Here is a 12,606-nt window from a genome sequence, read left to right as displayed (position 1 = left end):
TCCCCCCCCCCCCCCCCCCCAGTTCAAGCCCCTCTCCACCTGAGGAGGAGAAGGGATTTGATCTGGGCTCTCCCACCGCTCAGGTGCGACCTCTGACCACTGGGCTACGGGGTATTCTGTTGCAGGGCTCCTGTATCTCTCCTGTTGTAGCTGTTCCACTGTGGACCAATAATTAAAGAGTCATTGGCGCAGGGGGCCTGGACCCCTGCGTCTCCCACTGCCCGGATGAGAGCTCGAACCCCTGGGCTATAGAGCCATTCTCACTCGCTTTTCCCCCTCTCCCAAATGACTCTTTCGTTAGTTATAGAGGAGAGGCTGCGGGAGCCCCACGTCTGAGTATCCCATAGCCCAGTGGGCAGTGAATTCTCAAGCCAAGGGCCCCTGGAGGAACATTCTCCACCAGCAGCCCCGGCTCTTTTATCCCCAGGGGTCTCCAGGTCCCTCCGTTGCTTGCAAGTGCAGAAGTAACACACAGGCAGTGGGGTGGGCCCTAATCCTGCAAGTGACGTCAGTGGAGTGCTGTGTGGGCTTTGAGGTTGACTTGCATGGAGCCTTGTTGGAGACAATGGAGCTCCCGGGTGTCTGTCCACATGGAGAGGCTGTCAGAATAGCAGCTTACGGGAGGTAAGTCCCAAACCGCTGATTAGGGGCCTGTGCTGCTCCAGAGGGAGTGAGGCCATGAGTCTGAAAGTAGAGCAAAAGGTGTGGCTGGAATTCCTTTTAGCAAATCCAATGGCGAGTTTGTTTCGAAGCTGCTGCATCAATATCTGAGCAAAACACTGTCCTTGAACCAGAAACCATCAAGGAAGAAGAAGAAAAAAAGTCCCCAAGAGCCAGAGAGTAGAAAGGCACACACGTTATGGCCCTAGGCTTGCAAAGATTTGTGGATGTGTTTACACTGTGATAAACTTAAGCGCATGCACAAAGTCTGTGTAGGTCGGGCCCAAGACTGGAGCCAATCTAAAGTCATTAGTATAAACCCAACATGTGATTCTGGAAACCGTAGGGGGTCACACGCTGTCCTGGTTGGAGGGGGGAATAAAGAAACAACTTCAGCCTCTTTCGTCACTCACACACACACACACAGGTACGTTTCTCTCGTGCTGCTTGGTGCAGAGTCGAGTTGGACTCTCGCCATGGTGAGTTTGCTGGCGTGTTCTGTCTTAGTCTCTTTTTTCCTGCTCTAATGTTGTAACTGGATAGAAAGCACAAGTTAAAGGGAAATTTTTCCTCTTCAGCGTCAGTGTTGTGCGACTTCTCGTCTGGCATGGAGTGACTAAGGAAGGGGCCGTATTATTCCTTTGTCTTACACTTGGCTTGTGTTCCTGTGAAGATAGCTAGCTATATCCTGAGCTGTGTTTAAAAGCTTGTTTAGGTTTTTAAATCTGTTCCATCTCTGAGAATGGGAACAGTTTTTTAAAAACAGAAACAATTAACTCTTTACAGGCATTGCCCTGTCAGACTAATGGATTTCTGAGCTGCAAATGCTAACCTACTTGTTGCTTGAATTGAAGCTTTGTCTCCAGTTAGCCTGGCATCTTGGACTTCAGCTGTTCCTGTCTGGCTTTGTAGGGAATGGTTGAAATCTGACATGACAACCTGCCAAAAACTCTTCTGAACAACGTCCTAAATGTAAACTAACAGGGCACTGAAGTTCTCAGCGGAAAACCTGTTTTAGATCATGCAATTAACTCTCACACAGTCAATCTAGCATCACTCAGTGTGGACTCTATTGACCACAACTTGGAATGCAAGCGTTCAGCGCTGCAGATAATCAAGCTCCGAAATATCCTACTGCTTTTTATCACGGCATCTTAAACTATCCTACAGATGTGAGACGTCTCCTTCAAATGGGCCAGAAGTGACGTGACGAGGGGCTGGGCCATATTTTGGGTCAATGGCAGCACTCTAACTAGTGGGCCAGGCTGCCTCCCGCACAGTGCAAACATCTGGCTGTGTCTTGACGTACTAGCAGTGAGTTGTATAGAAACTAAGGGCTAGATCCACCAAGGAGACTTCGACTCAGCATTGTGATGCCTAACGTAGATGCCCTACAGTCCAGTGGAATCCCTGAGTTACCCACCTAAGCGTGGGATTCACAGAAGCCAGCATGCTGAGTGGGGAACTGCCTAAGCCAGTGAGTAGGAAATGCTGAGGAGAGGGGCATGGCATAAACCCTGCCCTCCAAAGGATCTAGGCACTTAAGTACATCTACATAGCGACTAGACACCCAGGGCTGGCCCCTGCCAGCTGACTCAGGCTTTTGGGGCTGTGTAGACTTCCAGGCTCGGGCTGGAGCCCAGGCTCTAGGACCCTGTGATGTGGGAGGTCCCTTCCCCCATAAGAGGTCAATGTACAACATTTTGCTACTTGAATTGGAGTTACCAAACAATTCGGTTTAAACACAGCACTGGATTATCTTTGATTAAAGAATAAAACAAGCTTCTTTAACTACAGAGAGAGAGAGAGATTTTAAGTGAGTAAAAGAATAAGGCATTAAAGGCAGAAATGATTACAAGAGAAAACGCTTTCTAGGAACTAAAACTTAACGAACTAGACTTGCTTCAAGGTAAAATCCTTCCCACATGTTCCCAGCAACACTGATGACCAAAATCTCAAGACAGGATCCCTGCACAAATTCAAAAGGCTGGTTCTCTTGTCTTCGTAGGTGAAAGAGAGAAGGAGAGAGGCAGAAGGAAAAAAAGATACCCCAGGGATGTTTTTGCCCCGCCCTTTTATAGTCCAGTCACCCATTGAAATGCATTTTCCTGAGGGCTACCCCTGGATAAAGCTCCTTCCAGTTGTGAGAATGGAGACATAGAGTCTCACGGTGAGAGAGGTTCCATGTTGTTGTTTGCTAAAATGCAGACCAATCTATTCTTGCTCTCCTTCTTTGCCAAATAATGGCCACTTGACCAGTGATTACCAGTCAACTCTGATGGCACCTGGCTAGAGGGTTCAGCTCGTCCTTTGTCTTTGAGAAACAGGTTCACCCCATCCCCTGACTTGTCTGGTAAACACAATTCAGTCATGATTTCAGCTTCTGTTCATAACTTTACATCTAAGGTTGCTACACACATTTCATCAAGATATTATTGGCCAGTGAGTTATTAGTTTTCAGATTATACCTCACAAGGCACATTTTGTACAAAGATTATTACCACGGTGTGTAGGGCGTGAATACAGGGGTGTATTCAGTCACACTCAGTTTGTACACTATCTTCCCAGGGGTTTCTGGGAAACTTTTGCCATTCAGTTCCAAGTCCTAGACGAACGGGGGATGATTCCGTAGTGTCTTCTGCATGGCTAATAATGCTGATCTAAGCTTACTTTGGAGTTGACTATTTCAGGCCTTCAGATGTGTCTGACCCCAGGTTTTTCTCCCTTCCTCCCACGCAGGGTGTGTTTTCTGGTTACTCTCAAACTAGGACTTCTGAAGCTCATCAGCCTGAAATAAAATTGACTGGGAATGGGTGATTACTTGCATTGTAGTACCTCCTAGTGGCCCTCTTGTGCCCAGGGTTGTATGTCATGTCTGAGAACATCTCTGCCGCTAAGAGCTTACAATCTAAGTAGAAAAGATAGCCATCGGGTGGAAGAAAGGAAGCATCTTTATCTCCAGTTTTTAGATGGGGAACTGGATATGAAGCCATCAGCCCTAGGAAACTCCACCTAAAGGAGGAGTGGAGTGCTGTTGTGAGAACATCCAACCTGTCCCCTGCTCTCTACACTAGCTTCCCATAGAATATTGAGTCATGTTTGTGGGCTCAATCTTTACCTTCAAGGTGTTCCATGAGCTGGTCCCAGTGTATCTAGAAGAGCCTAAAGCTCCAGGATGAGGAACATAGTTGATAGCTTCACTCCTCTGGTGCAATGCAACTTTCGGCTATGAGGATGGAGCTCATCTGTGCAGGAGGAAGAGCTCTCTCAGGGCCTGGGCCTGTGAGACTGTGGAATGAACCCCCACTCTCCCCCCTGCCCCGGAGCTGAGGGCTATCACAAACCTCACCTCCTTCCTCTCTGAGTGCAAAGTGCATTTCTTCGACTTTGCTGTAAGGTGGGAAACAAAGTGTAGCACTTACGCTTATAAATCACTAAAAAGCCTTTTCAGCAATCTGGCCTGTTGCATTCGAAGGTGCTCATTTAGTGAGGGCCTGGGTGTTTTAGCTGTTCCCCAACATTGCCTCTTCTACCAAATGTGTGCATTTGTCAAAAAAATCCCTGCCACAACAGTACACTCAGCACAATTCTCCTCCTGGGAGCAGAAAGAGCAAAGCTCCGGTGACAGATGTTAGCTGTGGGCACTGCTGGAAGGGGCTCAGATATAACAGCAATAAGGGTGGTGGAGAGAAAAGGGGATTTGCCCAACATCCTACAGTAAGTTAAGGGCAGATGCTAGGAATTGAACTGAGGTTTCTTATAGACTAGGCAAATGCCTTAACCACATGGTCATCCTTCTGTAAGAAAAAGGTCTTTTCCTGTAGCCATATTGTAAGGCCTAAGGCCTTTGTCTGCAGTCATACTAAGAGAGCAGCAGCCATTCGCTAAGAAGCAGGAAGTCACATCCTCACATTCCATCAAAATTGCATTAAAACACTGTAATGTCGGGCTGATAAGAAGGAGATCCTGTCCTAATCGTCACCAGATAAAGAAACAAATCTTAAGATGGTTAAAGAAAATGTAGTCTGGTAGCATTCTGTCTGGCAAGTGACTTGCCCAGAGTCCCACAGGAAGCCTGTGGTGGAATGGGCATCTCTCAAGACCTAGGCTAGTTACTCTCATCAGAGCATCCGTCATCCCAAGAGCGTCCAATTTGTCTTCAAAGGCAACAGCTAGGAGAATGGACTAAGCACCGTGCCCCTGTGAGTACAGAGGGTTTAATGTCTCGGACACCCACCAAGAAGGGGCTCTGCGGCTTTAAACTTGCAAGCAGCTTCCCCCTCTTCAGGTGGAGCCCCTTGCAAGCAGGCTATAAAGTTTGAGTGAGCTACAGCAGGAGAGCTATCAGAAACTGCAGCTCACAAAGTGCTTAGACTCAATTGCCATGGTAGGTTTCTACAGCTGAGGTTTTGTAGGTCAGCTTGTGAACGGGCTGGAGATTGTAAAGTCTGTGGCTACATGTGCCTTGCTGCTTTCTCTTGGGATGCTAATGCAAGTGGTGGGTTTTGGGGGGGTGTTTTTTTTTGGAGGGGCTTGTAGCTTATTAAAGCAGGGCGTGTTCCTTGTAAGGATAGCTTTACAGCTGATATCTAGTTTCCCTTTCAGGCCTGATCAAATGCTGCCTATGATGGTATAATCCATTAAAGTCTAGGGGCTTTTAGTTGTCCAGCTTGCTTTTTCCCCTTTGACTTCTTGCCTCAGTGAGAACTTCTCAGGATAAGAATATCATTTTGTCTCTGGCTGTGTAAGGACCCTTGATCTGGGATTTGACCTTGGGGCTTGAAGATCTAAAAGCCCAGCCTCTGACCACTTAAGCTAAAGGAGCAATTTGGTTGATTACTCTGGGGGTGTATGGTTGTACTAGTCTCTGGCCATCCAGTGGCCTGCCCCCTACCGACACTAAAGGCCGTGTTCTAGCGAAGTACAGGCTGTTGAGGGGCCGGGGTGACTACTTCAGTCTATTGCATTCCTCTAGAATAAGGTTTTTTTTTTCCCCTGGCACCTCAGTGCTCCTGACACAAGCGTCCCTGGTCTTGCCAGGTGCATTAAGACACCTGCTGTGGGTTCCAGTTAGCCCTTGATCCTGATTCAAATCAGCTGCCACGGCTTCTGAGCTAAAGTACTGCCCTGCCGCATTGGAGAGGCCCCTAGTGAGTCCCTTGTACTTGGACTGGTACTGCATTCGTTTAAACAGGCCCTGCCTCCGGATCAGTGACTGACCTGGCAGCCTGAGGGGTCCTGTTCATTCCATACAGCTCTGTTATGGACATGCCAGTGTTAAACCCAGGAACAAACTGCTTCTCTTGAACTCAGTCCAAAGTGGTAGAGATGTTCATTGAGTCTCAGTGTGTCTTAACTTCTCCATACAGCTCCCTAAGTAGCTTTCTTTCCTAAGATGGATTCTTCACTTGCCCCCTCTAGGGGGAGGAAAGTGAGGAGGGGAAACCGTGTGGGGCAGAACTCCTGGGCACCCTACAATAATAAACCAGTCATGAGTGGGTTTATGGCGAGGAGAGCAGACATCTAGCAAAGACTTCAGGGTGACATTTAGAGTCTCCCTAGAAAATATGGGAACTTTATCCTTCCTACTGAAAATGACTCCTGATCCTGTCAGGTAGACGGTCCCACTGATGCAGGGTTGAGGTTGTCTAGGTCAGTTATTTGTGTGCATGGCACATACAGCCCGTCTCTATTTCCAGAGGGAGTGCCTTTCCATCCATGTGGGGCAGGCTGGAGTCCAGATGGGCAACGCCTGCTGGGAACTCTATTGCCTAGAACATGGAATCCTACCAGATGGGACCATTCCTGCTCCAAAGGCAAGTGAACAAGTGGATTCCTCCTTTGAGACTTTCTTCTGTGAGACTGCAGCAGGGAAGCATGTTCCCAGAGCGGTGTTCATAGACCTGGAGCCAACAGTCATTGGTAAGACATGGGCATGGATGAATCTTTGGTGTCCAGTGTGACTGTCAATCTTGCCATGTCCTGTCCATCACAAACTGCAAACACTCGCAGAGTTGGGAGAATGGCCTCCAGGTTACTGGGATCCAATCAAGCCATGAGCTAGTTCCACCCCATCCCTTTCCCAGCCTCACCAGCGGGGCCAGATTAACTCTCCTGTGGGCCTGGGGCTATTAGACTTTTGTGGGGCCCCCTGTATACAAGTCTCTTCTCTAATTTAAAACAAAATGATCACAATTGTGGCATCAAGGCTATTAACTTTATACTAAACGTGCCTTTTAATTAATACAAAGCTGTTTTGTGGTTACGTTTCAGTCTCAAAACACGTAGAATATAGCTGATTCAAAATAACCTCCTTCTTACCATAGAGCAGCTCTTCTATTAGTGTCTTTCTGGGAGGGAGTTTGGGTGCAGGAGGGGATTCTGACCTGGGGCGCAGGAGGAGGTGCGAGGTGGAGGCTCTGGCCAGGAGGCACTTACCACAGGCAGCTCCTGGCTGGTGGCACAGTAGGGCCCAGGCAGGCTGCCTGCCATAGCCCCCCACCACTCCCAGAAGCGGCCGGCTGCTGGCAGGTCTTTGTGTGCCCCTGGGGGAGGGGGACAGCGTGTCTCTGTGCCCTGCCCATGGGGAAAGGGCTGGGGGCAGCAGGCGGAGCCTCCCCACTCCTTCCCCTCCCCACCCCTGGCCAGGGGCTGCGCAGAGCTGCCAGCAGCCGGCCGCTTCTGGGAGCAGTGTAGGGCCATGGCATGCAGACAGCCTGCCTGAGCCCTGCTGCACCGCAGGACTTCTAGTGGCCTGGAGATCGTGATCCACTGGCGGAGGCTCCAGGATTGACCCATCGATCACTATCAATGAGGTGGTGACTACTGAATTGTATATGATTATGGATTTATTTTTGCGGGGCTCCCCTTAGCCTGAGGCCCTGATCTGCAGCCCCTAAAACCCTTGCATTAATCTGGCCTTGCTCACCAGACCTCTAGAGAGGGTGTAACTGACAGGCCTCCATTCAAATAGTGGATGCTCAATATTAAAGGGATGCCGCTGGACTGCAGCGCCTGTGTTTAAAACATGGTGCTTTATTCCTCAGTGAAGACCAGACTCCCAGTGGGACACTTTGGGATGACCCTCCCTGGGTGAGGTCAGGGAGGTGGGCACAGGAAGGTTGTGGCAGTGGCTAGGGCAAAGGATGCCTTTCTCACCCAATCCACTTCTCTCCCTCCTCCCTATGTGCAAGGGCCACTATGTGGGAGTGGGGAGGAGAGAATGCAGACGATGAAGGAAGCTCAGGGTGGCCAGCCTGATCAAGGGATGTTCTCGCTGGTTCTTATCCTAGATCTCCTCCCCAGGGTTGGCATCCAGTCTGGGCAGAGCATCACTGACTTGAACCTGCCACGCTGAAATGTTTCTGAGAAGTCAGTGGGGACAGTGGAACAGACCCTGAAAATGGGGACAGTCTCTGGGCTTGGAGACGCGTGGCTGCCCCATGTGGAAACACAAACCCATCTCATGGCCTCCAGAGGGCTGGCCTTCTTTTGCACGTGCGTTGGGCAGGGAGTGACGCATGTGGAGGGGAACACTGGGGGGGATCCGAGACACAGGGTCGCTTCTTAGAAGAATATCTCTGTGCTTGTTACTACATCTCTTCAGAGCACAGGAACTGAAAGCTGCAACCAGGGCTGTCCCTAGATATTCTGGGGCCCTACACAGCCCCCATATGGTATGTGGGGGAGGGGCGGCTGGCTTGGGTGACGGGGGGAACTGCCCCCCCAGCACTCACTGGCAGCACAGCTGGGGCCAGATTGCTGCACTTCCCGCTGCCAGTGAGTGCAGGCCTGCCTCCTGCTGCAGTCCTCTGGGGCAGAGCAGGCATGGAAGGGGCAGAATGGAGGGTTTGGGGAAGGGGTGGGGCTGGGGTTGATCTGGGGCAGGAGCAAGGGTTTGGGGTGGGGGTGAGGCTGGGGCGGAGCAGGGGGAAAGGGGCGGAGCAGGGCAGGGGGTTTGGGGCCAGGAAGGGGCAGGGTGCCCTACACAGCTGCATACCTTGCATATGGGTAGGGATGACCCTGGCTGCAACCTCTTGCAAGTCCCTCATAGAAGATCAGGGTTGGAAGGGACCTCAGGAGGTCATCTAGTCCAACCCCCTGCTCAAAGCAGGACCAATCCCCAACTAAATCATCCCAGCAGGGCTTTGTCAAGCCTGACCTTAAAAATATCTAAGGCAGGAGATTCCACCACCTCCCTAGGTAACACATTCCAGCATTTCACCACCCTCCTAGTGAAAAAGTTTTTCCTAATATCCAACCTAAACCTCCCCCACTGCAACTTGAGACCATTACTCCTCGTTCTGTCATCTGCTACCATTGAGAACAGTCTAGAGCCATCCTCTTTGGAACCCCCTTTCAGGTAGTTGAAAGCAGCTATCAAATCCCCCCTCATTCTTCTCTTCTGCAGACTAAACAATCCCAGTTCCTTCAGCCTCTCCTCATAAGGCATGTGTTCCAGTCCCCTAATCACTTTTGTTGCCCTCCACTGGACATTTTCCAATTTTTCCACATCCTTCTTGCAGTGTCGGGCCCAAAACTGGACACAGTACTCCAGATGAGGCCTCACCAATGTCAAATAGAGGGGAACGATCACGTCCCTTGATCTGCTGGCAATGCCCCTACGTATACATCCCAAAATGCCATTGGCCGCCTTGGCAACAAGGGCACACTGTTGACTCATATCCAGCTTCTCGTCCACTGTAACCCCTAGGTCCTTTTCTGCCGAACTGCTGCCTAGCCATTCGGTCCCTAGTCTGTAGCGGTGCATGGGATTCTTCCATCCTAAGTGCAGGACTCTGCACTTGTCCTTGTTGAACCTCATCAGATTTCTTTTGGCCCAATCCTCTAATTTGTCTAGGTCACTCTGTATCCTATCCCTACCCTCCAGCGTATCTACCACTCCTCTCAGTTTAGTGTCATTCGCAAACTTGCTGAGGGTGCAATCCACACCATCCTCCAGATCATTTATAGACAATTCCCACCTCCCATGAGCTAGCACAAAGCTGCAGTGTCTGATAGGGGAATGATTCCCCTAAGTCACTTAAAGTAGGTTTAACTCCCTCATTCAGGGTCTCCTGCTGGACGCACTGCTGTCACACCCAAGCACCTTGGGTCTCATGAAACCTACTGTGTGAGCCTAACCTGCCCTTGGTTTAACCCACGGTGGCTTTACTTAGTTGCCCTGGCAGTGTATGCGCCTCTTCTCGTGCTATTGTCTAATAGCAGCTCCATTTCAATCATGGTAGATTGCAGATCTCTCACTCCACGGTCTCCTTCCCCCACAGATGAGATCCGCACAGGGACCTACCGCTTGCTGTTCCACCCAGAGCAGCTCATCACAGGCAAGGAGGATGCAGCCAATAACTACGCCCGAGGTCACTACACCATTGGGAAGGAAATCATTGATAACGTATCGGCCAGGATTCGCAAAATGGCAAGTGGCTGGTGCGGCGCGGCCCGGTGTGGCTCTGCCATGTGGGCTGGCTGCAGAGTTTGAACCCTGAGTGTTCATGCGTCTAGTCCTGAGCTTACATGGCTGGTACCAAGGGAGGGATTCCCTCTGCACCCTCTGGAAGGCACACAGGGCCTTACTCCCCTCACAGAAAGGCAGTGGCTCCCTTTCCACCCCTTAGGAGCAGGAGTGTGGGGGTCAGTCTCTCCCAACCACACCCTGACTGGCTGTAGGAGTCCAAGTATGTACCCTAGCAGCCAGTCTGTGCCTGTGTAACCCACCGGTGAGGTGTTATGAGTTCAAGGTCCCCAGTGTGTGGCCATGAGGGCAGCCTTCCCATTGGAGTGGATGGGCTGGGCCCTCTTGCCCTGACCACACACCTCTGCTCTAGGTGGGGGTGGCTGGGCCCCCCAGGGAATGGATCTGGGAGCCACCGCTCCATTGAGATGCATAGGACCCCTCACGTCACTTAGAGCTCGCGTCTCGGACTCTGGCAGGCAGCATTGCACTGGAGACGCTTGGTTCACGCTTCCAAGCTGCTGCCAACCACAAGGGCCAGAAACTCTTTAAAACAGAAGCCGAGCGTCTCCTGGAATAACGTGACTCAGTAATTGGGCTTCTAGGCATGGGGTCTGTTGTGTATGGGCGTCCATAAACATCCCCACAAAACGCATGGGGTAGTAATTGCCTTGACAGCATCTAACCAGAGGCATCTGGATGCTGTCAGTGGCAGCCAGAATGAACTGTCCTACAGCCACTGGCCCCTTGAGGACAAGCTATTGAACAGGTATCCCTCCTACCATGCTCCAGGCTCACCAGCTGGCATATTGCCTACACGAAAGGTGAAACCCCAATAAATAAATACGCAGCACCAGGGTCTGCTTCACTAGCTGTGTGGACTGAACTTTGTCCAGGGTAGGCTGCAACTGGTGCCCATACAGCCTGAGGCAGCGATCTATGGCCTGTTTCACCTCTCTAACTGGCAACTGGGAGTGCTGACTAGAAATGTATCACTTGTGCCTGGTATCAATTGTTTCATAAACATGATGCTCTAAATCCCAGCGCTCCAGAGGGGAACGGGCGTCAAACTTTTTCTTCTACTGCAGGCTGACCAGTGCAGTGGCCTTCAAGGGTTCCTGGTCTTCCACAGCTTCGGAGGAGGCACAGGCTCTGGATTCACATCCCTCTTGATGGAGCGTCTCTCAGTGGAGTTTGGGAAGAAGTCCAAGCTGGAGTTCTCGGTGTACCCTGCCCCACGGGTCTCCACTGCGGTGGTGGAACCCTACAATTCCATCCTGACCACCCACACCACGCTGGAGCACTCGGACTGTTCTTTCATGGTGGACAATGAGGCCATTTACGACATCTGCAACCGGAACCTCAATATCGAGCGTCCCTCCTACCACAACCTGAACAGGCTGATCGCCCAGATAGTGTCCTCCATCACTGCTTCCCTGAGGTTTGATGGTGCCTTGAATGTGGATCTCACTGAATTCCAAACTAACTTGGTGCCTTATCCCCGCATACACTTCCCCCTCACTACCTATGCCCCCATAGTCTCTGCAGAGAGAGCTTACCACGAGCAGCTCTCGGTGCCTGAAATCACCAATGCTTGCTTTGAGTTCTCCAACCAGATGGTGAAATGTGACCCTCGCCGAGGCAAATACATGGCTTGCTGCCTGCTGTACCGGGGGGATGTGGTGCCCAAGGATGTGAATGCGGCTATAGCAGCCGTCAAAACCAGGAGGTCCATCCAGTTTGTGGACTGGTGCCCAACTGGGTTTAAGGTGGGCATCAATTACCAGCCCCCCACGGTGGTGCCGGGGGGAGACCTGGCTAAAGTGCAGCGGGCCGTCTGCATGCTGAGCAACACCACGGCTATTGCAGAAGCCTGGGCCCGGCTGGATCACAAGTTTGACCTGATGTATGCGAAACGGGCCTTTGTGCATTGGTATGTGGGGGAGGGGATGGAGGAGGGGGAGTTCTCTGAAGCCAGGGAGGACATGGCCGCTCTCGAGAAGGACTATGAGGAAGTTGGCAGGGACTCTGCAGATGGGGATGAGGCAGAGGAAGGAGAAGATTATTAAGCACTTGTTCTAGGCATTAGCCTGGCAGTGCTATTCCTCTTGTGGGCTAGATGTCTCTGGGATTACACTTCGTTACTTGCAGGCTTGCTGCTAGATACATTGCTGCCTATCACTTTGATCGTTCGGCATGAAAGAGGATGGTGTGTCCTAGGGCTACATGTGTCATGTCCTTGGCTTGCCACTTCTCTTTGAGCTGGAACTGTGAGAATAAATTCTTAACTGCAAACCTCTGTCTCTCATTCAACTAATTCTGTCTAAGCCTGGAGGTGGGAACTCTGAAACGCAGCTGTCTACAGTCAGGCTTTTGCGTGCCTGTTAGTACAAGATTTCAAATGACCACCCTTTCAGGTGCTGAGTTTCCACTTCCGCTGCAGATTGCAGTGGAGATGTAGATGCTGGGGTGGG

General features: G+C 50.9%; 1 protein-coding gene across 1 annotated transcript; it reads left to right on the top strand.

Annotated features, from left to right (window-relative positions):
• The first annotated feature begins 6,401 nt into the window (after positions 1-6,401).
• LOC125630595 (tubulin alpha-1B chain-like) lies at positions 6,402-12,201 on the top strand. The gene is made up of 3 exons (XM_048836774.2): positions 6,402-6,582; positions 9,948-10,096; positions 11,221-12,201. Exons 1-3 carry the CDS (start codon positions 6,402-6,404, stop codon positions 12,199-12,201), a joined length of 1,311 nt encoding a protein of 436 aa, XP_048692731.1.
• Positions 12,202-12,606: the final 405 nt, after the last annotated feature.

This window comes from Caretta caretta, chromosome 1 (assembly GCF_965140235.1).
Source record: "Caretta caretta isolate rCarCar2 chromosome 1, rCarCar1.hap1, whole genome shotgun sequence".
Classification (NCBI taxonomy): Eukaryota; Metazoa; Chordata; order Testudines; family Cheloniidae; genus Caretta; species Caretta caretta.
Note: the sequence above shows the minus strand (reverse complement) of the source record. Positions and strands in the feature narration are given on the sequence as shown.